The 25,873-nt window shown below is 45.5% G+C and overlaps 1 protein-coding gene across 1 annotated transcript in view; it reads left to right on the forward strand.

The window, feature by feature from the left end:
- Window positions 1-25,873, forward strand: part of POLR1A (RNA polymerase I subunit A) — an 80,762-nt gene that overhangs the window by 9,962 nt on the left and 44,927 nt on the right. Inside the window, exons 7-14 of the mRNA XM_060655895.3 lie at window positions 4,340-4,426; window positions 5,976-6,081; window positions 6,365-6,527; window positions 9,170-9,340; window positions 9,479-9,601; window positions 11,863-12,093; window positions 18,738-18,992; window positions 23,595-23,786. Of these exons, the coding sequence (XP_060511878.2) occupies window positions 4,340-4,426; window positions 5,976-6,081; window positions 6,365-6,527; window positions 9,170-9,340; window positions 9,479-9,601; window positions 11,863-12,093; window positions 18,738-18,992; window positions 23,595-23,786 (1,328 nt within the window). The remainder of the gene's footprint in view (window positions 1-4,339; window positions 4,427-5,975; window positions 6,082-6,364; window positions 6,528-9,169; window positions 9,341-9,478; window positions 9,602-11,862; window positions 12,094-18,737; window positions 18,993-23,594; window positions 23,787-25,873) is intronic.

The following is a 25,873-nucleotide window of genomic DNA, read 5'->3' on the forward strand; positions in this document are numbered from 1 at the left end:
AGGAACCTCCATGCTCTTTACCACAGTGATTATAACAATTTACATTTCCACCACCAGTGTACAAGGGTTCTTTTTTCTCTACATCCTTGCCAATACTTGTTATTTCTTGTCTTTTTGTTTTAGCCATTCTGACAAATGTGAGGTGATACCTCATTTGTGCTTTCAATTTGCATTTCCCTGATGAGTGATGTTAAGCATCTTTTATGTATCTGTGGTATCTGTATGTCTTCTGGGGTTTTTTGTAGCCACAGGATTGTTTAAATGTGTTTTTTGTTTTATCTTTTGAGGTGGTGAAGATTAGATAAGATCTTCCATTTTAAGAACCAAGACCAGTGCTTGCCCCCTGTAGTCCTATAGTTTGTGCTTTATAGATGTTAACTGCCATTTTTGTGATGCAATCAGTGTGCCTGGATGGAAAAAGCATAACCTGTGACTGATACTCTGCTATTTATGCTGAGTGGCTTAGAGAAGGTCACTTCCTGGAGCTTTGTTTTCAACTCTATACATGGCAGTAACAAAACTTCTTGCCCACAGTTGAGATTTCATGAGTGAAAGTCCATAGTATATTGTTACTAAACCTTATTCCAGAGCTCAAGAACATGGAATAGGCAGGGGAATAAGTTCTGTTCTTAGAGATGCATAATCTTTTACATTGAGGACTCTCTGGCAAGGCTTGGAGTAAATAACTATCTTGTCCATTTGGCTGCCATAACAAAAATATCATAGACTGGGTGGCGTATAAACAATAAACGTTTATTTTTCACGGGTTTTGAGGCTAGGAAGTCCAAGATTTTGGTGCTGGCAAATTTGGTGACTGGTGAGGGCCTGTTTCCTCATTGACAGCTGCCTTCTCTCTGTAGCCTTACATGGCAGAAAGGGCCAAGGGAGCTTTCTGGGGTCTTTTCATAAGGTCACCAATCCCAGGCGCCTGGGTGGCTGTCGTTAAGCATCTGACTTCAACTCAGGTCATGAGTTCAAGTCCCACATGGGGTGAGCTCAGGCCCTGCTTTGGGTGAGGACAAGCCCCAGGTGAGCCCCACTTCTCTCTCTCTCTCTCTCTCTCTGTCTCTCTCTGTCTCTCCCCACCTCCCTTGTGGGATTCTCGCTCTCTCTCTGCCCTCACTTACGTCCTCTCTCTCTCTAAAAAAAAAAAAAATGGCACCAATCCCAATCATGAGAATTCTGCTTTCATGACCTAATCACCTCCCAAAAGCTCCATCTCCAATACCATCATATGGGAGCAATTAGGATTTTAACACATGAGACTTGAGAGGACACAGGTTTTTATCTGTGTCCTTTTATTTTAGGCTAATTTTAGGCTTAAGGAAGAGTTGCAAAGATAGTATAGAGAGTTCCTGTGTACTCTTTTTAAAAAAAAAAATTTTTTTTAATGTTTATTTATTTTTGAGAGAGAGACAGAGTGTGAGCGGGGGAGGGGCAGAGAGACGGAAACACAGAATCTGAAGCAGGATCCAGGCTCTGACCTATCAGCACAGAGCCCAATATAGGGCTCGAACTCACGAGCTGTGAGATCATGACCTGAGCCGAAGTCGTCTGCCCAGCCGACTGAGCCACCTAGGTGCCCCTCCTGTGTACTCTTTATTCAGTGTGCCCTAATGTAACATCTCAGATCACCAGGGTATACTTGTCCAAACCAAGAAATTAACATTGGTACACTACTATTAACTGAACTACAGACTTAATTTGCATGTCTCCAGTTTTTCCAGTAACGTCCTTTTTATGTTCCAGGATCAAATCCAAGGTACCACACTGCATTTAGAAAGCCTGTTTAATTTTGTTTAATGGTTAACAGTTAACCACAAAGGTGGATTTTCCTATCTTTTCTATAAACAGCCCTTGAAACCATTTTTAAGTTTGGGAATTGCTGTTCTAGCCCTTAGGACGCGTTAGAAAATGTTCATAGATTAAAAATGAAAATAGTCGGCATTCCAGAAGATAAATAACTGTTTCTTGGGAGCAAATGTCTAGCAGTTAAGGAGCCTTCCACTGCCGTTACCAAATGCATTCTTCTGAAGTAATCTTTCACTGCGGCTATGAGAATATGGTGGTGCCTCCTAAAATTCTATGCATTAGAAACAAGTTGACTGTAGTTTTCAGTGGTTCCAGGATTGGGATTTCAGTACGTAGCAAACATTTACTTGTTGGGCACACAGCCTCATGCCAAAGACCATGCCTATGGCTGAGCACAGTGCCAAGGTGGAGACCACGTACCCTCTGCTCTCAGAGAAGGCTGCAGGTGACACAGGTCAGTAACTTCCAGGGAGCAGGTGATACGGAAGCAGGTGAGCATTCCGAACAAGGGTTCCTGGCCAAAGGGAACCATCCTGTGAGACCTGTGCCTCTATGGTTGCTATGTAGTAGTGATCCCATGAGGAGCACCATAAGCTTGTAAAATTCTGCTTATGCTCCTGAATGCTCCTCAAGCCCCACGATGCACATTAGCATTTTAAAATGAGAATCCTTACAGCCAAGACATTCCACCATGATCCAGTCTTCCCCGAGTTACTTGACCTTCCAACCCCTTTGTCACATAGCAGCCCTTACAGCTGAGGGAAACCCATGGTAGGGATGTTCTGAAACCCCATCCAGGCAGAAATCATTTTGTACAAGTGTCATGTTAGGATGGTCCAGCCCATGTGAGGAGATAAGATCCCACAGATTTCTTCTGACTCTAAGATCCTCTGAACGAGCAACCCTAGTTCTAGTCAGCCTTCCCAGCAATGAAACTGCAGTGGAGTGTGTCATGTACTGGTAGCTACTGGGACAGGAGCTGGGGAGTACTGCCAAGTTCAACTGATCTTCCTCAGCCCTTCAAACCTGTTTAGTAGGAGAGGAAGTTCAGATAGTCATTTTCAGAAATGCCCACAAATTGTTTAGCTTAATGGAATCTGTGTTTTCCCACTGAATATACATAGCTTTCTAATGCTGTGGTTACCCCTGAAGGTCAAAAGCTCTCTTCATTGCACACCCACACTTCCCTTCAGTTGCATTAATTGATTGAAATGTTTTGCTGTTATAGGAATGAAAATTTTAAATGTGTGGACTCCTCGACCTAGCAGTTCCACTTTCACGACTTTCTTTTAAGAATTAGACATACCCACAGTATTAAATAGTTTAAAATAGGAAATGGCTTAAATGCCTATTAAGAGAGACTAGTTAAATTATGCTGCGTCTACTAATTGTTATCCAAGTTTCATATTGCTCTAAAAACTTGCGATGACATATCCTCTGCAGATCATAAACTTAATTGGGGAATTGGAGGTGGAATGAAGCTGGATCTTAAAAGTGTAGAAAAGGCAAAAGAGTGGGGTTTATAAGTATAGATTATTGTAGGATGTTTCGAATATGTATATTTGAGCCAGTGACTATTTAGTATCTGCTGTATGCTAGATAATTGTGTCAGATGCTAGGAACACAGACAAGACACAGTGTCTGTGCTGATAAGTACATAAAGAGGGAAAATTGAATAATGCCTAATTTCGGTCATTGTATCCCAGAAGAGGTTGATAGTTTTGAAACTAAAGGGTCACGTTGCTTTTCTCTGTTAATTATCTAAGTGCCTAGAGCCCTAGTTCCTGAATGGCTGCCTCATGTTTGATTTTCTGACTTACTCTGAGTCTAGCTGATAGACAGTATCCCAGGCTACTCTTGTGTAATCTGAGAAACCCAAATCAATCTACTCCATGTACCTACATATTCGTAGGAAGGAATTGAATATACTTTTACCCATAAAAATGATGATACTAACTTATCTCTAATTTTACTTCTGTGAATCTTTCTGGTAAAGCCATGTGCATAAAGTTCTTTAGCATAGTATAACTTACAATAGTACAAAACTGGGATCAACTCAGATGTCTAACTGTAAGAGTATGGTTGGGTCATTCGGAAGCATCCTTTCAGTGGAATATCATGCAGTCATTAAAAACAATATGTGACAACATGCAGAAATGCTCACAAGATGGCAGTAACTGAGCAAAGCAGGGTAGAGAGTAAGTTCACACTTAAGATTATAGTTACCTTAGACACTATGTAAACCAAAGGACTGGAAAAAATATATAGTAGTGATAATGTGATGGAGTGGTATGTGGTTTATTTTTCTTTTCCTTTATTGTTTTTATGCAATATTACATTTTTTCTATTACTTTAGAAATTAGGTTAAGGGGGAAAATATCCAGAGCTGAGAGTAAGCTCAGCTTGATTGATTTCTGTGGTCAAATTGCAGGCTTGGCAGGGTGGGGAAAAAGCATTGATAAATCCCATTATAGAAGGAGTGCCTGTTATTGATTTATTGTGCTTTGATTTCCCCTCCTGGCTCCAGGAATTGAGGATGCTCAGATGGGAAAACGAGGGTACCTGACACCGACCAGCGCCCGAGAACATCTTATTGCCCTTTGGAAGAATGAAGGTGCTGTACCAACCTAAAGAAATAGAAATAAGTCTTTGGGCTCATTTATCCAGCCTTTATTTTTTCCATGTTGTGGTCACTGTAATCTCTCCTGAATTTATAGGTTTGGAGCTGGCTTCAGGGTACATTGTCATTGATGCATTAAAGACTAAGCAAGAATCATGAACTTGACAATTACCATACCTGAACCTGGTCATTAAATAACAGCTGTGGGTAGACCTTGCTTAATACAGTTTGACAGATTTCTGGGAGGTACAGCATAATTCACTTTATTTTAAAAGCCTGTAAATAACTTTTCAAAAAAAGAATTCTGAGGGAATTCTTCCTGTGATTCAAAAAGTGAATCCTAACATGTCTTTTCTTAGGATTTTTCAACATTTTAATTTCCTACAAAAAGGAAAGTCTTCCCTTCCTTTTGCGTGTACAACAAAAGCTAGGCAGTATATTCAAGCCCTTGTGTCACCACCCTCTGAGAGTGCTCTTGTTTTGGAACACTGAATGCAAACTGCTGTGTAATGGTAAACACTTAAAAACGAAAATGTTGCTGAAAGGATAAGTGATGTCAGGGAAAAAAGAGCACTCCTTTAGTTACTATGATCATTTCTGAGGTAGGCCCTGACACTTTTATTCACTCTGAATTTTGCTTTTTTTTTTTTTTAATCTTTTTTTAATATTTATTTTTGAGGGAGAGAGAGACAGAGCATGAGCAGGGAAGGGGCAGAGAGAGAGGGAGACAGAATCCAAAGCAGGTTCTAGGCTCTGAGCTGTCAGCACAGAGCCCGATGTGGGGCTTGAACCCACGAACCGTGAGATCATGACCTGAGCCAAAGTCAGATGCTCCAACGACTGAGCCACTCGGGTGCCCCATAGTTTTTTGTTGTTGTTGTTGTTTTTTTAAAGTAAGCTTCATGCCTAGCATGGACCCCAACACAAGCTTTGAGATCAAGGTCTGAGCCAAAGTCACGTAACCAACAGGGCCACCCAGGCACTCTGATGTAGCCTTTTTTTTTTTTTTTTTTTTAAGTTTTTTTTTAAGTTTACTGGAAACTTAAAATATAGCTTTGATCCACAAAAATGATCCCCTCTTGGTAGCATACGAATGGTGTTTTGATTTGTTTTGTATTGTTTTGTTTTGCTTTGTTTTTGAGAAGGCTAACTTTTTTAATTTGTTTCCCCCCGTTTTTTAGATATAGTTTTTATAAAAGCCAAAACCGTGTGTGTGTGTGTGGGGGGGGGGGGGGTTAAGTCTGATAGTCCAGGAAGGTAGTGAGAAACAAGGTAAAGATGTTTACCATCCTTGTCCGTCTCAGTCCCCGGGCTGAGCACTGGGGTCCCCGCAGTGCCTGTCCTCAAGCTACCATCTCACCTGCGTGCACGTTCTCAACATGCAGGCACTATTTTTTGCTTGTTTTTAGAAAGAAAAATGTGATTTAGCTCCACATGTTGTCTCATATTCTCGGTTTTTTTTCACCCAGTAGAATTTTGTGGTCACCCATCCCTGCCCTTACACATAGATTTAAATGATCATTTTGGTTTATTTCAAATACAGGATTCTTTCTGAATTACCTTTTTTTGGGACTGGAAGACGTTGGCATGGAGTCCAGATTCAATCCCAGTATGTTCTTTTTGGATTTCCTGGTGGTGCCCCCCTCAAGGTAATGCCCTTTAATTGACTTTATTTCACCTGGAAAAGGTTTCTTGAGCGATTCATTGAATAATGACCTCTGGGAGAGGCTTGAAGGGCCAGGGCACTGAGAAGTAAATCAGCAGTTCCACACCCAAGTTGCGGGTAGTTGGGAGTATTGTCTTGAATGTAATAGAAATGCTGGTTGGTTTCTGAGTGTGGTGGGTTGTGAGTTGCTCATAGCAGGGACAGGCAAGAGTCTGAAGAACGTGACCCTTCCCTCACACTAAACAGTTCCATGTGTCCCCCTACAGGTATCGCCCTGTCAATCGGCTAGGGGACCAGATGTTTACTAATGGCCAGACGGTGAACTTGCAGGCTGTCATGAAGGACATGGTCCTGATCCGAAAACTTCTGGCGTTGATGGCCCAAGAACAGGAGCTGCCATGTGAGGTGGCAGCACCTGCCAAGGATGAGGTCAGGGCTGCTTTGGAACTGACGTCATAAGCATATATGTTTAGTTCTAATGCCCACGGTGCAGATGCAGAACGCTGGGGGTGCGGGGAGATGCTGGTTGGGAATTCTGTACAGCTGTGTGTGAGCTCTCATTTGGGGTACCTAGGTAATGTCAGGGGGAAAGCATGATATGAGCATGGAAAGATCTAGGTTCTGCCCCAATAACCTTTGTTGAGTTGCTTTAATTTCCTGGGCCCATTTCCACTATAAAATGTGTATGGTTTGTGGTAAGAGTTTATATAGAGGCTGTTCTGGGCCACCTAGCCTCACTAGCAGTGATTGGCAGCTCAAGAAAGAAGAGTCTGTCGGCTCTAAGAATGTTTCTTTTGGGTTATGGTGCCAGAGCCTGAGTCATCCAGCTCTGTTTTTGGCTCATTAAGACCTCTAGCATTGGGTTCAGGAGGGCAGTGTTGTTGATTCTAGGAATTTCCCAGAATAGGACTGTCAGGTTTGAGGCTTCAGCTTTGTTCTCCGTAAACAGTAGAGCTGGATTCAGTTTTCCCATTTCAGCCGACTTTCTGAGCCTACTTCAGTATGCCAGGTCTTCCATGGGTATAAAGATGAATCAGGCACTCAGAAAGCTTGCTGAGATCACGGAGATCCTTCCCCGTTCCGAGATGCTGTCTGGACGGAAGCAGGAAGGCTGTCTCAGGCTGCTTCCAGCTGCCGGCAACAGTTCGCTGTGAGCCAGGCCCATCACCAGGTGGCGCCACTGTCTGCCTGGACACTTGTGCTGTGGGTTATCCATACTCTCCTCTGGACTGTCTTTGGTTTTAAGTTTTCTGACCCGTCAGCATAGGTGTGCTTTCAAAAACCTTCAGTCTAAGAGGAACATGCCATCTGCAGGCCCTAGTCCAGCTTAGGGGGAAGGCCATTAAGATAGCCAAGACCAGGGCTAAGAACTTCTACTTCAGTGTCCCTTGAAATTAGAGCAGCGCTTTGTCAAAAAAAAGAAAATAGGAACAAAAAGGCCAACTGTCTGCAGAAATAAACATCCTTTCTGATTCTTAAGGTCCTTGCTACCTGAAGTCGCAGTGCCTCCTTTCTGTGTGATTAACAGGACATGTTCTTATTTCTTTCCCTATTTGCTCCCTGCATTCCTTTTCTATGGCAGCCCTCTCCCGAATTATGAATGCCTGATGGGGGCCAGGGGCTACACCTGGCATTGAGTATATGCTAGTGAGACAGGGTCTCCTTGCATGAGTCATCACATAGCCCTGAATCAGGTAATATCATAAGCAGTAAGTTAGGCTGACATGGCCCCTGTCATCATACAGGTGACCATCTCTCCCTGTGAGGCTTCCTCAGAGCAGAAAATACATCTGTCCTCCCTATATCTAAAGAAGATGCCTTTATTTCTCAGGGTGGAGGACAAACCCACTTCAGTAATGGTTTTCTTGGCAGTCTTATTTACTAGAGCTTCGCCCCTCCCCTCATACCTCTCCCAATACACTAACAGATTTCTTCTCACCATCTCACTCACACTGGGGGACATCTGTCTCCAGTGTCATACCCAGCCAGTTGGGGCTAGTAGGTGGCCAGACAGTGTCAGTAGGTGGTGCTGTCAGGCAGCTTAAGGGCCTGTCTCCTGGGCAGGTAGGGAGAGAAGAGAAGGAGGCAGACCCAGGGACAGAAATATTATAAAGGATTGGTTCAGATATTCCAGTGATACTTGGAGATCAGCCAGTCACTTGACGTAGCTCAGTTGGGGACCCACATTTTAATTGATAAAATAGAAAATAATATAGCAAACATTTTTACTTTTAAGAAATTCTTCCACTTATATTTTCATAAGTGCTTCAAATCAAGTTTTTCCAAAACCATAAACAAAGGTGAAATTCCATGTGAGAATCAGTTATCTGTCAGGATAACAGAGTTTCATGAAGAGTATTGAAGGGGCAAGAATTTGTACGGTGGTCTGAAGAATTAGATAGTAAGGGATTACAGCAGCTGCTGCTAGCAGACCCCTTCATTACTTTCTTGGGTTTCACAGTTCAGTGAAACAACCTATTGTGTTGGAGAAGCCTACAAGGCACATAATTGTAAGTGGTCTCTGGCCAATAGCCAACTAGGAACTGAGGCCCCCAGTCCAGCCACCCTCTGGGAACTGCATCCTGCCAACAGCCATGTCAGCTTAGAGATGGATCCTTCCCCAGATGAACCTTCAGATGAGACCATGGCTCTGGCTGACTCCTTTATTGCAGCCTAGGGGAGCCTCTGAAGCAGAGAAGCTAGTTGGGCTGTGCCCAGATTCCTGACTTACAGAAACTGTGAGATAATAAATATGTGTTAGTTTAAAAAAAAAAAGAGAGAGAGAAAGCTCGCATGTAAACTTGAGTTCATTTTACTATCAGAAAAACGATAGTATCGATGTATACGATGGGGCTGATGTTATGTTGATACAAACTGACAAGATAGATTTATCAGGACTTTGCCACTGATCCATCAGTGGCAAAAAAGACATAGGCATAAGACAAAAGACATAAAGGCAAACTCCAGAGCTCATCATTTGTCAGAGCTAGAGGAAGAAAGAAAAACAAAACAAAGCCTGGCCTTTGTGAGGTTTTTCCATCATGCCTCTTTTCTTGATTGTGTCTTGCCAGGAAAAAGACTCTTCGATTGCTCTGGACCGATCCTTTTTGAGTACGCTTCCTGGCCAGTCCCTCACAGACAAACTTTACAACATTTGGATTCGTCTTCAGAGCCACGTCAATATTGTGTTTGATAGTGAAATGGATAAATTAATGATGGAAAAGTACCCTGGCATTAGACAGGTGAGCAGGAAGTTGGATCCCCATTGCTAACCGAAGGGGTTAAATAATAACTGTATTTGTTTTGAAACAAGAAAATAATAAGTATACTTTTTTTTTTTCTTTAAACATGCTTTCTGTGGACTTTTTTCCTGCATAAAGATCCTGGAGAAGAAGGATGGCTTATTCCGAAAGCACATGATGGGAAAGCGAGTGGACTATGCGGCCCGCTCTGTCATCTGCCCAGACATGTACATTAACACCAACGAAATTGGAATTCCTATGGTGTGTGTGGTGGGGCCTCTTTGGCTACTGTTGGGTGTGGTACATGGGAGTGCTGAGGGCTGGGGGGGAAGGTGTGCAGCATGCTGGTTGTGGCTTGGGTGGGGACAGCTTTTGCTTCTTCCTGAACAAGCCATTTGGCAGGGACGTGAGGCTGTGTGATGGTATTGCTTTCACTCTTTACCAGGTCTCCAAACACCTTGTACCTACAAGGAAGACCCTTCCTGGGCAAGCAGGGAGCTAACTGCCACATCCCCGCCTGTGTATCTTCCTCCTGCCTCTCAAAGCCTAGTCTCTAAACCTTCCTAGTCAGATTGAATGCAGGACAGAGACGCGGAAGAGGGAAAGGGGGGGTTTCCGTCCCATGCACTTGCCAGGCATTAGGAGTCAGGAATGTGTACACTTAGTTGCCAGGCTCAGGAAGGGAGAAAACCTCCAGAGAGGGCTCTGTGTGTGTGTCATCCATCCTCCCAGCTCCTTGGGGGTGAGCAGTGTGCCCCATCCACCCATTAGTGTTTCCTCAGGGAGCCAGCCTCCTTTTCTCACTTCCCCACCCATTCGGGCTGTGGTGCGCATTAGCAGTAGCGCTTTAATTGGCTTCCTCCTTAATGGGCCTTGAGGTCAGTAATATGAAGGTGGTTTATTTCCCGTTGTGGAGAGTCTCATTTCCTCACACACTGCCCCCTCTGCTGCTCTCTGGGGAGCGCTGGTAATGAGCAGAGCTCAAGTGTTCTGATGGTCCCCTGTATGCCCGCTGCCTCGTCTCTCTGGGGTACACTCGGCTTCCTGGGCAAAGGCACACCTAAGAGAGGCCAGGAGTCAGAGAAAGCTTAGTCCTGGGCCCACTGCCTCCTAGAGCCATAGATCTTTATGTCTGGAAGCTGGGTCAGGTGGCAGAGAAAGGTATTATGAAGCCCAGTTGTGACCTTCCTGAGTCTGAGGCCCATTTCGTTGCTATTTGTTGCTTTCTTTGGACAGAAGGCATGGACTACCTCCATAGCCTTTGGCCTCACAATGCATAGAGCATCCCAGCTTTAGGAGAGACCTGTAGTGCTGCCTCTTGTTTCTACCTTCAGAGGTGCCGAGCCTCCCTTTCTCGGATGTGGGTTCATTTCATAATGGCTTGTCCTAAGGAGGGACTCCCCCTCTGCCTACCTCCAGCCTGTTCAGGTCTCAGGGCCATGGTAGCCTGGGGGTGTTACTCACAGGATGGCTGTGAGGAGCTGACTGTGCGAGATTGCCTCTTGATCCCTTGTGGCACACCCTTCCCGTAAAGCACCGTGGAGAGGTGTTATGGGAGCAGAGGAACTGAAATAAGTTTGGGGAATGAGCTAGAGATGAGCAGTGAACCAGACCGACTAGAGTGTCCCCTGAGAGGCTTACATTCCAGTGGTGGAGACAAATAAAGGAATATATAGGAGCATAAACACTGTCAGGTGGTGGTCAGTGCATTGGCAAAAACAGAATTGACCGTGGGGAAAGGGAGCGCTGGCTGGGGTGGCAGGTAAGGCTTTTCGCAAAGTGTTGTTTAAGCAGAGACCTGGACAACGAACCTGGACAGAGTTCAACCAGGTTCTTTATGAAGGACTCTACATAGTCTCTGATACAGTTGTGTGCATGTAGGAGCATCAGAGTGTCTATAACATTCAGCAACTTAGAAACTTACTTAACCACATAACTCCTCTTCGAGTATATTGCAGGTTAAGCGTTAAGTGGTAACGCTGCACTTTCTCATATATCAGGAGACTGAATTGGTTTCATCTCAAGTGCCACCTTGATTGCAGTGGCAGCCAAAAGTGCTGGGTAGAGGCTCCAACGCCATGTCTGGGTTAGTGATGTCTACTGGAGTGGAGGGGGCTGTGGTGGTACTTGAGGGCGGGTATTTGCCGCCTCTCTCAAGTTAGTGTCCCATTCTGTGTTGCCTTTGGGGACTGTGAATTGATTGGTGGGTGAGGAAATGATGAAGTTTTAAAATGGGTGAAAAAAAATTTTAATGTGTAAACTGCAACACTCAAATTATTCTCTCCAGACAGACTGCTAGGAAAGGAGGCCTGATCTCTATTCCCTTGGGGCCTCAAGTCTAGATAAATGGCTTTGTGGAGAAGACAGACAGGATGTTGCGTACTCCCTGAAGGACTTTTGTGGCTAAGATAGCACCTCCACGTCATGGGGAAGAAGTCTCACAGCCTGTTGAGTCAGATTTTGAATCTCTATACAATCTTTTCTGCCTACCCCGAATTTTCATATCCACTCCCTGTTTCCAGGTGTTTGCCACAAAACTGACCTACCCTCAGCCAGTCACCCCCTGGAATGTTCAGGAACTGAGGCAAGCAGTCATCAATGGCCCCAATGTGCACCCGGGAGCCTCCATGGTCATCAACGAGGATGGCAGTCGCACGGCCCTGAGTGCTGTGGACCTGACACAGCGGGAAGCCGTAGCCAAACAGCTCCTGACACCAGCCACGGGGGCACCTAAGCCCCAGGGGACAAAAATTGTGAGTAGTGGACAGATTTGCTCAGGGGCTCGGCCAGCTCTTGTCTGGCTCCCCTGTGACTGCCAGCCATGAGTGCTGACACAGGAATCCATGAGCTGTTCTGCCTTCACAAGATGAAGCTTCCCCTGCATGTGGGTGTTACTTAGGGGTTTCATGGGGCTTACTTTATCTTCCCAGCTCGAGCTGGCATTCCTAGGATCTTGACACCATGATTCAAGCTTCATTTGGCTGTCCCATGACATGCAGCACGGTGCTGGGCACACATCAAAGACTCGAGAAGTACTCTCTAATGATAACTCAGTTGTGATCCTGGAGCAGGAGAGTTTGCTGTCCTTAAGCAGGGCTCCTCAAAGGGTGGTTCTGAGGTTAGCAGCAGCAGCATCCCTAGGGCTTGTGAGAAATGCACATTCACCCTCTTCTCCCCAAACCCCCGCAAAATGAATTAGAATCTCTGGGAATGGGGCCCAGGAATCTGTGTTTTAGCAAGTGCTCTGGAGGGTTCCTCTGCATGCTAATGTTTGAGAACTGACCTAAAGGAAGGAAATGTATTGTGTCCGTGATAACTGGTAACCCACAGGTTTCATCTGATGCCTCATTTCCTGGCAGTTGCTGATGGCTGGTTGTAGTTCTGTGTTAAGGGATCCCAAAGCTTACCTGGGCTCCACTGGAAAGAGTACGTAATTGATTAGCTGGGGGTATGAAATTGGTGAGTGACATCATTTGTGTCCTGCTAAATAGTAGCCATTTATGCTGGGGGGAGCATAACAGATGACCCCTAGCCAGGCAGTAGCGGCAGAAGTTGTTGAGGTGAAATGGATCTTTATTTGGGTTTAACTTAGGGGACTGATAGAGTGAGTGTTCGTCTGCGTGGTTCTCTGACATGTACAGACCTAGTGGCTGACCCAGGTCTTTAGTAATGAGGTGGAGCTCTACAAAGTTTCCTTTGGCCTTGAGGGAACTTTGGAGGAGGAACAAAAAGGATTAGGGAAGCGCTGTGGCCTTGTTGTGGTGACTGTTGGTTCTTCACTGCAGCCTCTCCTCTCACTTCCTGTCTCACTGCTTTGCCAAGGTACAGCAGTAGCATGCTACCCATTTTCTGCTTTGGCCGTAGGGGACACAGGCAGATACAGATCAGGTCACCTGTTTTGTTCTTTTCTAGTGCATGACGTAAGGTTTATGTTGAGGCTCATGGGATTATTCTGCCTTTCTGAAGCGCCTGGTGTTTTGGTAGGAGCTGTGTAAGGGATGCAGGAGATCTCGAGGTGTACTTCACGTAACTTGTGGGTGAAGCAAGACAAACATGAGGTAGTCTTCCAGTTAACTCAAGCCAAACACGTGAAAGAGTCTCATGGTTGGAAAATTGGGGAGAAAAATGGAGAGTGGAGTGGGGGTCGGCGGTACAGAGGACCCACTGCTCTCTGTGCCGCGCTTTGCCAGTCACTGTAGACAAGGCCCCGCTACTCTGGAGTTTACAGCGTGGTGGGGGCATCACCAGGGAATGTGTGGCATCACTGCTCGGTGGTGTGGCAGACACAACAGAGACTAGCAACAGAGACTTCTGGCTTTAGTACTTGATGCTCAGCAAGAAAGGCACATGGAAGTCAAAGAACTTTAAAGATAAAAAAGAAATTATGTGTATTTGATCAAAAAAGTTATACTTGGTTTTCAGGTGTGTAGATTAAGATGCCCAGTAAGGACGGAAACATACTCTTGGTTTTGGCTTGAATATGCATGATGCACTTATGTGCTTTATCGGTATTTATCTTTGTATCTCGATGGTGACTGAGATGCAGTTCTTATTAGAAATAATGTGATGCAAATTCAACAACAACAACAAAAGGGCTCCTGAGGGTGGGAGGGCACGGAGGATTCAGTCATCAGGAGGCAGGTGAGGGCCAGCCTGAAGGCTGCAGGAAAGTGAAGGTTATGGCAGGGATGTTTGGGGGGGAGGGGGTGACTTGGATAGCGTGGGGGTCAAGGCTGTGGAAGAGACAGGAGGTGAGAACCAAGTTGTGGTTCCCAGCACAGGAGAGTGGCAGTGCCCTGACAGGAGGTACATCGGGCACCTGTAAAGTGAGGTGATGGTGGGGAATCTAAAGGCCCATCTCCTGTGAGAGGTGGGTGTGTGGGACTTAAATTAAGGGCCATAAGAGTTAATTTTCAGAGTGTGAACTCCGAGCACAAAGTACAGTGGAGAGAGAAAATGGGGGACTCACGGGCTGAAATGTGGAAGCCGGAGGAAGGCAGGGAGGACCGGGGAAGCTGAGGGAGAGTGGTTGGGGAGTGGGGGGGGCTGGGCCTCCTCATTTGGCATCTGCATCTGTTTCCCACATGTGGTTGTGGGAAAGAGCAGCCCTGGGTATCTTCATATCTCCCAGGGATACCTGTTAGATGCTCATGAAGTTCCATGTGAAGTCTGAGAAGAGGGCAGAAACAGAGAGGGCGCATCCGATTTGTCCAAATGAAGGTCATTTGTGACGCAGGAGAGCAGTTCGAAGAGTGGGAGCAGTCAGGTTTCAGAGCTCTCATGAGGCAGCGGGGCCAGTAGCTAAGGGCATCTGAAAGACCAGCAGAAGGGTACAGGGTTTCTGACGTGATTGGGATGCAAGGATGAGGCAGTTGCACAGAGAACTTGACACGGCCTTGGTTACGTCTGTGGGGTCGGAGGTGAGCGGTATCCAGAGCTTCAGAGAGGGAAGGTTGGCCTGCTGCCACAGGCCGGTCAGTTCCTGGGAAGTGACTGAAGTGCGTTCCGAGCAGTGGCGAGGTTGAATGGGCGGGCCCGTTCGCTGGTCTTCTGACTTCAGTTCCAGTCCTGGGCACACTGTCCCTGTTTTCCCCTCCAGCCTCACCTCTCAGCTTGCCTCCATGTTCCAGCTGGCCCCCACCGTTGCAGAGTCCCTTCCCTTCAGGCCTTGCCCTCGTGTATTTGTGTCCCCGCCTGGATCACTGCCCTCCCCCACGCTCCCGGGCCAATTCCTGCTAGTCCTTCGGGTCTCAGCAAAGCCCTCATCCTCTGGGGCAGGGGTCTGCAAACTTTTCCAGCCAAGGGTCCGGTTGTAAATATATTAGGCTCTGGGGACCACATGGTCTCTGGTGCAGCTAATCAACCCTGCCTTGGGAGTGTCAGAGCCAGCGCGGGCAGCACATAAATGAATGGGCCTGGCCACGTGCCCGGAAGACTCTGTTTACAAAAGCAGGTGTCCTGCTCCTGCTTGTGTTCTGTAGTTTGACACTCTCAAAACTGTAGGAGGTGCGCCCCATGGTGTTCCCACCACACACTCATCACCCCCACCCCACCCCTTGTTCTCATTGTGTGATGTTGTCACCATGCGGGCACCCATTCACATTCATCCTCCCTCCAATGCCTAAATTCCGTGAGGACGCGGGTAGGGTGTTCTCAGCACCCAGCATGCAAGAGGTGCTCAGGAAACCCCTGCGGAGTAGACGGACCCAGGCTGAGATGAGGGAGGCACTGAGGTGGGAGGGCCACGTTGGACCTGTAACCAGGGGCGAAGAGAGGAAGGGACTTTATGAGGGAAAAGTGGCTCTTAACATCAGGACGTGGGGATGAAGGATGATTATTTTTATTTTCCAAAATCTCTCTTTTTTTAGATCTTTATTTTTGAGAGATAGCGACAGCAGCAGGGGAGGGGCAGAGAGAGAGGGAGACACAGAAGCGTAAGCAGGCTCCAGGCACTGAGCTGTCAACACAGAGCCCGATACGGGGCTCAAACCCACGAACCATGAGATCACGACCCGAGCCGAAGTCAGACACTCAACCACTTAGCCACCCAGGCATCCCTCTTTTCCAAAATCTCAATAACATTATAAACGATGCTAACTTGTATAATTACGTACACGTGTACTTTATTTGTAATGTTTTGCAGATTTTGGTTAACGCATTGCACGTAGATCAGGACTAGACTAAAGAGCTGGGGTCATGACTGGGAAGCAGGGAGCCTGGTCCGGGGAAGGACGGACCGCAGGTTAGGTGAGAAGGAAAAGGGTGACTGACAGGACCCATTTCCCTTGGGAGGTGTGAAATCTCTGTCCCTTCCTCTGGGCCTTGTAAGTTGGGAGGAGGTGGCCAGGACGGCTGAGGCTCATTTCCCAGCCCAGCAGCCTTCCAGAAGCCGCTCTTTGGCTCTGGGTCTGCTTCTGAAAACTCTGACCCGGGCACTGGGGCATGCTAATTTTCACTGCAGTATTTATTTAGATACAAGAGAAAGGAAGGGCCTCAGGTTTGGGTTGGCGAGGGGAGCTCCCTTTGCTCCAGGGCTTCTGTTTGGATTGGCTGGTGCCTGCCAGACTGGCCTGCTTGCCTTCCCAGCTGTGGGGTTTGCTTATGCTAGAGGATGTCTCAAATTTACGAGACTCAAATCTGAGGTCCATCCTGGGGTTTTGCCCACAGGTCTGGGCAGTTTCTCCCTGGAGAAGCTAAAGAAATAAGACCTTGAAAGTCAGCTCAGTCTCTATGACGTGCCCTGGACAGACCCTCATGAGAATTCTCAGAGTTCAGGTCTCCTTGGAAACATGGATGTGGGGGCAGAGAGGGGAATGTTCGAACTCCTTGGAGCGCAGAAAGACTGCCTCCTTGCTAAGTGCTTTTAGGACTGCCATTTAGAATTTCAGGGTTTTGCTCCTTGCTTCCCTGACCTGGAGGAAACTTTCAGCTTAGCTGAAAATTTGGGGTGAGGTGGGGTGGATGGGGACAGGATCTTTTGTCTACTTCTAGACTCTCTGGAGCCACCTTTCTGGTTCAGCTTCATAAATGTGGGCAACATAAAGAGACTAGACTTGGAGGAATTTGTTACCCCCAAGCTGTTACCTGCTATAATTGAGGGAAACTTGGGTGGGAGGGGTCTGACCAAGTCCATTTGGGACCAAGTCCATTTGGGTGGGAAGGGTCTGACCAAGACTGATTTGGGCTGCTCAGGGGGCCTGCAGAATGGCTGGGGCAGCTGCCTTCATACATTTCTCTTTGAAAATAGCTTTTGGGTTCATCATTTAGGAAGCCCAGTAGTTAACATAAGGTAAGATAAAGGGCAGTATAAAGCTCAGTGAGCCCTCCACTAGAGTCAGCTTTGTGGGAAGTGGTGTTCTGTCAGGAGGACATGACCAGTGGCGTATTGGTAAGGGGGAAAAAAGTGTGGATGGTGGCTATCTTTTAAGGAGTAAGATTACTTGTGGTCTTTATTCTGTTCTCTGAGTTTTCTGCCCCACAATGAGCATATCACTTGGGCAGTACTTGTTGCTTTTCTTAAAAATAGTTGGAGATCTTAAAAAAAAAAAAAAAATGAATAGGAGTAATACACACGCATTGTTGCAGGAACAGGACTAAGATGTGTAGAGGTAAAGATGTACTCTGTGCCTTACTTTTCCCATGTGCCCTTGTACCTGCGGAGTCCATAGGGACAGCTGGGTAGGGATCCAAGAAACCTTTCCCTTGTACGTATAAATACATAAAGAATTGTGTTGGGTTTTAAACCGCCTCATCCTGTCACCTTATATGGCACCTGGATTTTCTTTTTCTTCTCCTTTTTTTTTTTTTTTTTTTACTTGAATATTAAGGATGAGTATTTAACTCCGTTTTTTTCATCACTGCATAGTATTCCATAGTGTATATCATGGTTTACATACCCATGCCGCTTCTGTGGAGCAGCCCAAGTTATTTCATGTTTGTCCGCTGTGAGCACTGCTGCTTAAACATACGTGTTTATGTAACCTGACATTGGCACTTTTTTCCTTCTGAAATGCCAAAAGGAAAGGAGTTTTAAACGTTCTTAAATCTGTTGTCAGATTGCTTTCCCAAAAGACTATGGCAATTTAAATTTCTTTTTAATGTTTTAAGTGCAACAGAATGTTTTCAGAAGGCATTGAACTGGGACTCAAAACTCTGTGTTCCAGAGATTGGGTGAGATAGTTCTAAAACCTAGGATTGATGTTTAAAACAACCTATTCTCATGTGCCTGGGGCAGGGGGCAGTGCGGGGAATCCCAGAGGTCTGCTAGGTCCTTTCAAGCCAGGGGTTTCACAGCTCCATGCAGACATGCTGTCATCAGATGTGTTCATTTCTTTCCCTAGACCATTTTTCAGAGGACTTCAAGACTCTGGAAAGGCCATACCTCTCTGAAGAAGACAAAGATTACTGAACAGGGGCCTGGGACCTCATCTGTCACTTGCATCTCTGAGCGCAGAGCGGGGATCAGGGCCACACTGGGCTAGTAGCTATTTCTCAAAGATTTCTAGAGTTTCAGGGGTGCCTGGGTGGCTCAGTCGGTTGAGCGTCTGACTTCAGCTCAGGTCATGATCTCGTGGTTCATGAGTTCGAGCCCTGTGTCAGGCTCTGTGCTGACAGCATAGAGCCTGGAGTCTGCTTTGAGTTCTGTGTCTCCCTCTCTCTGCTCCTCCCCACTCATGCTCTGTCTCCCTCTCTCCTTCAAGAATAAATAAACATTAAAAAAAATTTTTTTTTAAGTTTCTTTCTTAAAAAAAGGGACCAATTCCCCTTTCATTTGGTTGAATAAAACAGGAGATGGACGGAACCCATATGCAGACCAGGCTGAGGAGAGCCCTGGGAACAGTAGTGATGATGCTGAAGTTGTCACCGACCTCCCCCCTTTGCTCTGCTCTGCCCCCAGGTGTGCCGGCATGTGAAGAATGGGGACATCCTCCTGCTGAACCGACAGCCCACCCTGCACAGACCCTCCATCCAGGCACACCACGCCCGCATCCTGCCCGAAGAGAAAGTCCTGCGGCTCCATTATGCCAACTGCAAGGCGTATAACGCCGACTTTGATGGAGACGAGATGAATGCCCACTTCCCCCAGAGTGAACTGGGCCGGGCTGAGGCCTACGTCCTGGCCTGTACAGATCAGCAGTACCTTGTTCCCAAGGTAGGTCTGACCTTGAGGCGGTTCCATGGTCATCGCTGACACAACTTGGCATTTCAGGTCTGGGCTCTTTGTCTTCTGGTGTCAGTGGGTAGCTCTAGGGCAGAGGCCTATGGAATAGAGGGTCCTGGCTTCTTCCAGGTGGGGTTTTCAACCCTGTAGTTGCTTAGAGGGTATTAACTATTAGCTCTGTAAGAGGTCTTTTCTTCCAGACTTATGTTTGCATTGTACAAGTTATTAGCCTTCAGCAAGCATTAGCATCCTAACTATGATGGTCCTTATGATCCCCAGATGACTTTGATCCTTTGAGTTCTGACAAGCATGAGTTTTTAGAGACAGCTTAACCCAAGGGCCCAGATGAGATCCCTCTAGCCCATGAAGGTGTCTCCCCTTTGAATCCCTGACTTCTATCACTGAGGTTGGTCCTTAAAAGCAGAGCCACGTAGGGGCACCTGGGTGGCTCAGTCAGTTGAGCGTCCAACTCTTGATTTTGGCTCACGTCATGATCTCATAGTCGTGGGATCGAGCCCCGCATCGGGCTCCACGCTGAGCATGGAGCCTGCTTGCGATTCTCTCCCTCTTTCTCGGCCCCTCTCCCCGACTAGTACTCTCTCTCAAAATAAATAAACGAACATTTAAAAACATTTTTAAAGCAGCGCCATGTGGTCATGGCTGTCCAGTGGGGTACAAGAGAAGGATTCAGTTTCCTTCCTCCTTGCCCGGCCAGCTGACCCATTCCATTAAGTGGCAGGGGCCTGAGTCAGTGAGTGTTCATGAGAGCAAGAGGGTGGGGAAAGAGCCAGGCTGAAGGAAAGAGAGCAGAGTATGTTCCAGACTCCATTTACCCCTCACCACCCATCCTGGGGCCTGACGCCTTTTAAATTATCAGCAGTTTGTGTCACAGTGATTCACAATTCTACGTCGTTCAGTTGGATTGTGGTGGAGTATGAAAGAATCAGTAGTAATAGTAACATGGAATTATGGCTACCATTTGCCAAGCCCTTTTTCAATGGTAGACACTGTGCAAAGCACTTCAGAGGCTTCCCCTTTCACCCTTGGCACAGCCCTTAGAATAGGTGCTGTTAGTGTACACGTTTACATGAAGTGCTTGGACCAGCACACCGCTGAGAAGGCGGAGGAAGTTACAGGGAGCTCCCGGGTCCTCGGGGCTTTGCTTCTTTCCCCCTCTGGGGGTCTTGCCAACCTTCTGCAGGAGAAGACGTCTGCAGCCAGAGGAGCACGGGAGGCTGTTCGGATACGTCCAGCATTGGTCAGTGCTTTCTCCACCTGGGAACATCTCTTCTCAGCAGTCATCTGCCACCCAGAGAATCTGGCAGTGGCCAGGGGCCCAGCATCCCAGCCTCCTGGCCATCAGACACGCTGGGATGGCTCCGTGCTGGACCCAGCTGTTTGAGTTTCACTCTCTTTCCCTTCTCTGCCTGCTGCAGCCAGCTGTTGATTAGTAAAGAGGCTAAAAGTGGAAAAGAGGAGCTAAAGGCCCACTGGGGTCCCTCAGAAGTTAGAATAATAAGTTGACTAACTTGAAATTTGGCTTTTTGTCTTTTCACTTAAATAACAGTTGTGACTGTCATTGTGTGACAACAAAAGCCACCACCTATTGAGCACTCCCTGTGCCTCAGGCACTGCTCTGAGTGACCTGCAAACATTCTCTTGTTTAGTCCTCAAAACAAGCTTAAGAAGTAGTGATTTTCAGATGAGGAAACACAAGTGAGCAGCTCGCCAGCCAGTGACGATGCCAAGACTCGAACCCAGCACCGTTGACTCCCAAGCTCAGGTGCTCGGCACCATGTGTTATTAGCCTCCCTTTACAGGCAAGGCTGGGGATGGAAGAGGTACTATGGCAGTAAGTGGATCCCAGGACTAAAGTGGTTCTCTGACTCTGGAGGCAGGGTCACATTTTACCACAGGGGACACTACCAGGGAGCAGCCAGATGGTTCTCTGTACATGTCCAGTGACCTCTGGACATTCGAGGAGTTGGAATAGGGGGTGCTTTGAAGTTCTCAGGCCAACGAACTTGAATGGTCTATACTTCATTTTCATTGAGTAAGATTATACAGAAGCTTCATGCTTACACTGCGTCCTTCAAAGGACTGACCTGTTTAAATCCAGATGTGCCTCATCACGTGCTCGCATACCCACGAGTTGCAGGTCAGGAGACAGGCAGAACAGAGTACAGAGGTTGTGATTCTTGATAAATTTCAGTTAATCTGTAGTGTAAATGCCAAGAAATGGAATCCTTATTTTGCTAGCGGTTACAAAAATGCAGCATGTCTTGAACTACTTTGGTGGCAGAGTCCTAGGAGAGCAGGAGCTAGTTTTGTTAAACCAGAAAAGGCCTTTTTGGGGGAAGGGGGGGCAGTGAGAGGGCTAATTTTTCTTGGTGTGTCTTTATTTCCCTTGCTTCCATTTCCCTTTGTTCATTATTCCATGTCTTTGTTTCAGGTTCTCTTCCTTGATTAATCATAGGACCTGATTAAAGTACATTTCATTGTTGCTTGAATGTATTTAATGGAGTTGTGTTTCTTACTTAAGATAGGAGGTGAATGGAACTTCAGCTGTTTCTCTCCTAAGAAAACAGCTGAACTTTTGATTGATGTGTTTCTTTGTGGAGTTTTGTTTTTCTTCTCCTTGTTGTATTTTTTGAGGGCCAGTGCCTTGTGGAAAGTTTTTTTAACAAGGATTGAGCGTTTCCCCGACTCTGTCAACTTAGCCAGAAAATTTAGGTCACAGAATACCCTAATTCTCCAAGCATCCTGACCAAAGGCATTAATTGTAATGTCATTTTGCTGTGATATTAGATGGAATAGGATAGCTGACAATTATCTGGGTTTCTGATTTAGAGATGGTCTTTCTGATCCTAAGCAGGATTTGGGAAATCTAGAATTATAAGTAGGCCCTCAGTAAGTTGCTTTAATCAGCATTTCTCCCTACAATTCATGATTATTGCATTGAAAGCAATTTAGCCATTAAGGCAATTTTCTAGTCATGGAAAAATCTGGATGGAGAGAGGAGAAGGCACTGAATAGATCACATAACTTGTAATTATGTTCTTTAAAGGAAGAAAACAAAAGGAAAACTCTATATCTTCCCCAAAGACTTGCGGGATGAGGCAAATTGCGTAATACTGGTTTGGGTTTTTCCCCCAAGCAAAATAAGATCTTGTCTTTGGAACAAGATGCAGAGTATAAGTTTTTATTCATGTTCTTAAGCCAGAGCCTTCGTAAGAAGGGCCGTGTGCACCATCTGACCTTGCCTTCTATCTACAGCAGCTATTCAGCCATCTATAATAATTGTCTTTGAGTTTATGTAGAGCCCATTGCCACAGTATTTAGGCTATTTGACAAGCATCCTTTTTATCCTTTGAATTAGTACATGTGGTTAAATTCCAGGCCCTTCTCCATGGCTGCATTCGTGAGTTCCTTTGGCCTTAGTTATGAAACCTTGCCATAATATTGGATAGTGTTTAACAAGCAATCAAATGATAACAATCTTTAGATCCAAGGCACAGATTTTTCTCAAGTTCCCATAAACATTAAAAAGTTTGCAAAAACCACCTCTTAAAAAATGTCAGTGGGCACAGCTATTTTTACTTTAGTGTGTCTTATGTTGCCATGAACACAGACCTACAGATAAGTTGCAGGAGACTAGGGATCAGAAAGTCTGAAAGATTTCAAATGAGATGAATGTACTGGGGCTTACATAATAGCCCTTGTTTGGGCATCTGGTAGACAACAGCCTTTATTAAAGGCCCACCATGAACATGTGCTACATTGTGAAGAGACACTTGTAAACGTACATTCTTTTCTTTTACAGTCATGCACATCAAGGCCCTCTCAACTCTCTTGAACCCCTACCCCTTAGAGAGAGCTGACTCTTAAGTCAGTAATGCTCAGGGCTCTGTAATAGTGCCCCTGAGAGATCGTTTCTGACCATCCCCCTACTTCTAATCTAAATGATGACCCATCTGTTATTTTTCTCCATGTTATTTAAAACCCTTTGTGGTAACGTATTTATCCAATCATTCGTTTACTATGTAGCTCTTCCTCACCGTAAAGGATCATGTCTGTTTGGCCCACTAGAGTAGATTGGAGGGCTAACCCACTGCCTGGGCATATAGTAGGCTCTCAATAAATATTTGTTGAATGGATCGCTGATTTAGAGGAGAGCCAGGCCAGAAATGTGTGAAAAAATACTAAAGCATAAAACCAAAATATAAAAGCAACAACACAGCAAAGTGCAAGCTAGACCAAATTTATGCAGAGATGCCAAAACTTTGCCTGAGTAACTAGAACCAGATGGGATTATGGACAGAAGGTGTGGGGAGCTGGACGAGTTTGGAGCTGTTTTGCTCTAGAACAGTCGGCAAATGGTCACGGTGGAAGCCGGTCGGGAAGGCCTGGTCATGTGCTTTGGGAGGCAGTTTGCTCTCCAGATGGGAGGCCCAAGCACCAGCCTAGGAAGGCTGTGGGGCAGGACAGTACAGGGGTATAAGGGAGGGCTGTTGCTAGTACATGGCTTCCAAGCAGATGATTAGGAATTAGAATGTGACTTCCTATTTGTCTTCTTACTGTTTTGGTTTGTAGGATGGCCAGCCCTTGGCGGGGTTGATTCAAGATCACATGGTTTCAGGTGCAAACATGACCACTCGAGGTTGCTTTTTCACTCGGGAGCAATATATGGAGTTGCTGTACCGAGGACTCACAGACAAAGTGGGGCGTGTGAAGCTCTTTCCTCCTGCCATCCTGAAGCCCTTTCCACTGTGGACGGGAAAGCAGGTAATTGGGAGAAAATCAAAAAAAGGAAACAGGCCACTCAAATAAAAGATTTCATTCTTGGTAGAGCCCAGGCCAGAAGTAGAGAAATGACAAATCAAATGGTATGGGACTTGAGGCATCTGGGCGTCTCAGTTGGTTAAGCGCCTGACTTCAGCTCGGGTCATGATCTCACGGTTTGTGAGTTCGAGCCCCACCTTGGGCTCTGTGCTGACAGTGTGGAGCCTGGAGCCTGCTCCGCGTTCTGTGTCTCCCTTTCTGCCCCTCTCCCGCTCATGCGCGCACGCTCTCTCACTCTTTCTCAAAAATAAATGAACATTAAAAAAAAATCGGTCTGGGACTGAACATGCAGTATCTTCAAGGTATGCCTGTGTGATCTGTATGATTTTCTCTTTGGTGGGGTTCCTGGGTTGTAATCCTTACAACCAACCTGTGATACAGAGACTGTTATTATCACCGTTTATCAGATGAGGATACTGAGGCTTAGAGAACTTCAATTACATGCCCAGGTCTATCGGAGACAGAGTTGGAATTCAAACCCAGCACTTCCTAACCCCGAAGACATCACACCATGCTTACTGTCAAAGTAATAAAATAATGGTATATGTGCTAATCAAATAATGAAGTACAGCCAAGTTTGTGTTTCTACTATGTGCTGGGTCCCCAGGTTCAACCTTGAGGCCTGACTCCTAATCAGCTGTGTGATGTTGGCTTTGTGGGCCTCCTTTCTTCATCTATAATACAAAGGGTTCAGGTTGGTGATCTCTAAGGTCTCTTCTAGCTCAGCAATTCTTTTAAGTCTGTGGACCTACGACCCGACTGGTTTTTGGTTGTTAAACCAACCTTGCATTCAGGGGTAACCCTTGTTTATCATGAGGTATTCCCCTGTCTCTATATATTTTTAATTAAGTTTGCTAAAATTTTGTTTAGCAGTTTTTTACATTTGTGTTTGTGAGGGATACAGACATAACCTTATTTTATTGCGTGTTGTTTCATTATACTTGGCAGATACTGTGTTTTTTACTAATTGGAGGTTTGTGGCAACGCTATATTCAAGCAATTTTGTATGCTATTTTCCACTTCATTTATTGGTGTCATTTTTCCAACAGCATTTGCTTATTATACTCCATGTCTCTGTGTCACATTTTGGTAATTCTCACAATATTTCAAACTGGTCCATTATTTATATTTGTTATGGTGATCAGTGATTAGTGATTATAACTTAAAGTTCAGGTGATGGTCAGCATTTTAAGCAATAAAGTACTTTTTAATTAAGGTATGTGAATTGGCTTTTTAGACATGATGCTATTGCACACTTTAAACTACGAGATAGTGTAAATGTAACTTCTGTATGCACTGGGAAACCAGAAACTCATTTGACTCACTTTATTGTTATATTTGCTTCATTGTGGTGGTCTGTAATTCAACCCACAATCTCAAAGATGTGTCTGTATTGATGTGTAGGGTTCTTGTAATATCTTTCCCTGTTTTTGGTGTCAGGGTAATGCAGTCTTCATAGAATGAGTTCAGAAATATTTTCTCCAGTTTTCTCTAAGTTTGTGTTGTACTGGTATTATTTTTTCTTAAATGTTTGGCAGAATTAACAATGACTCCATCTTGAACTGATTCTTTGTAGGAAGGTTTTTTAACTAAAATTTCTATTACATGTAGGGCTCTTCAAGTTATCTGTTCTTGAATGAGCTTCAGTACTGTGTTTATTTAAGGAATTTGTCATAAGTTGCTGAATTTATTACAAGCATAAATCAATTCATAATATTTGTTTACTATTCTATTTATAGAATCAGTAGGTGGGTCACTTCACTCATTTCTGATACTGGTGATTTGTATCTTTTTTTTTTTTTTTTTTCAAATAAACTCTACCCCCAGTGTGGGACTCAAACTCACTGAACTTGATCCTGAGATCAAGAGTTATATTTAAAAATAAAAACCCCAGGGGCGCCTGGGTGGCTCAGTTAAGCATCCGACTTTGGCTCAGGTCATTATCTCACAGTTCATGAGTTCAAGCCCCCCGTCAGCCTCTATGCTGACAGCTCAGTGCCTGGAGACTGCTTTGGATTCTGTATCTCCCT

The sequence above is a fragment of the Panthera onca genome, chromosome A3, assembly GCF_046562875.1.
Source record: "Panthera onca isolate mPanOnc1 chromosome A3, mPanOnc1 haplotype 2, whole genome shotgun sequence".
NCBI lineage: Eukaryota > Metazoa > Chordata > Mammalia > Carnivora > Felidae > Panthera > Panthera onca.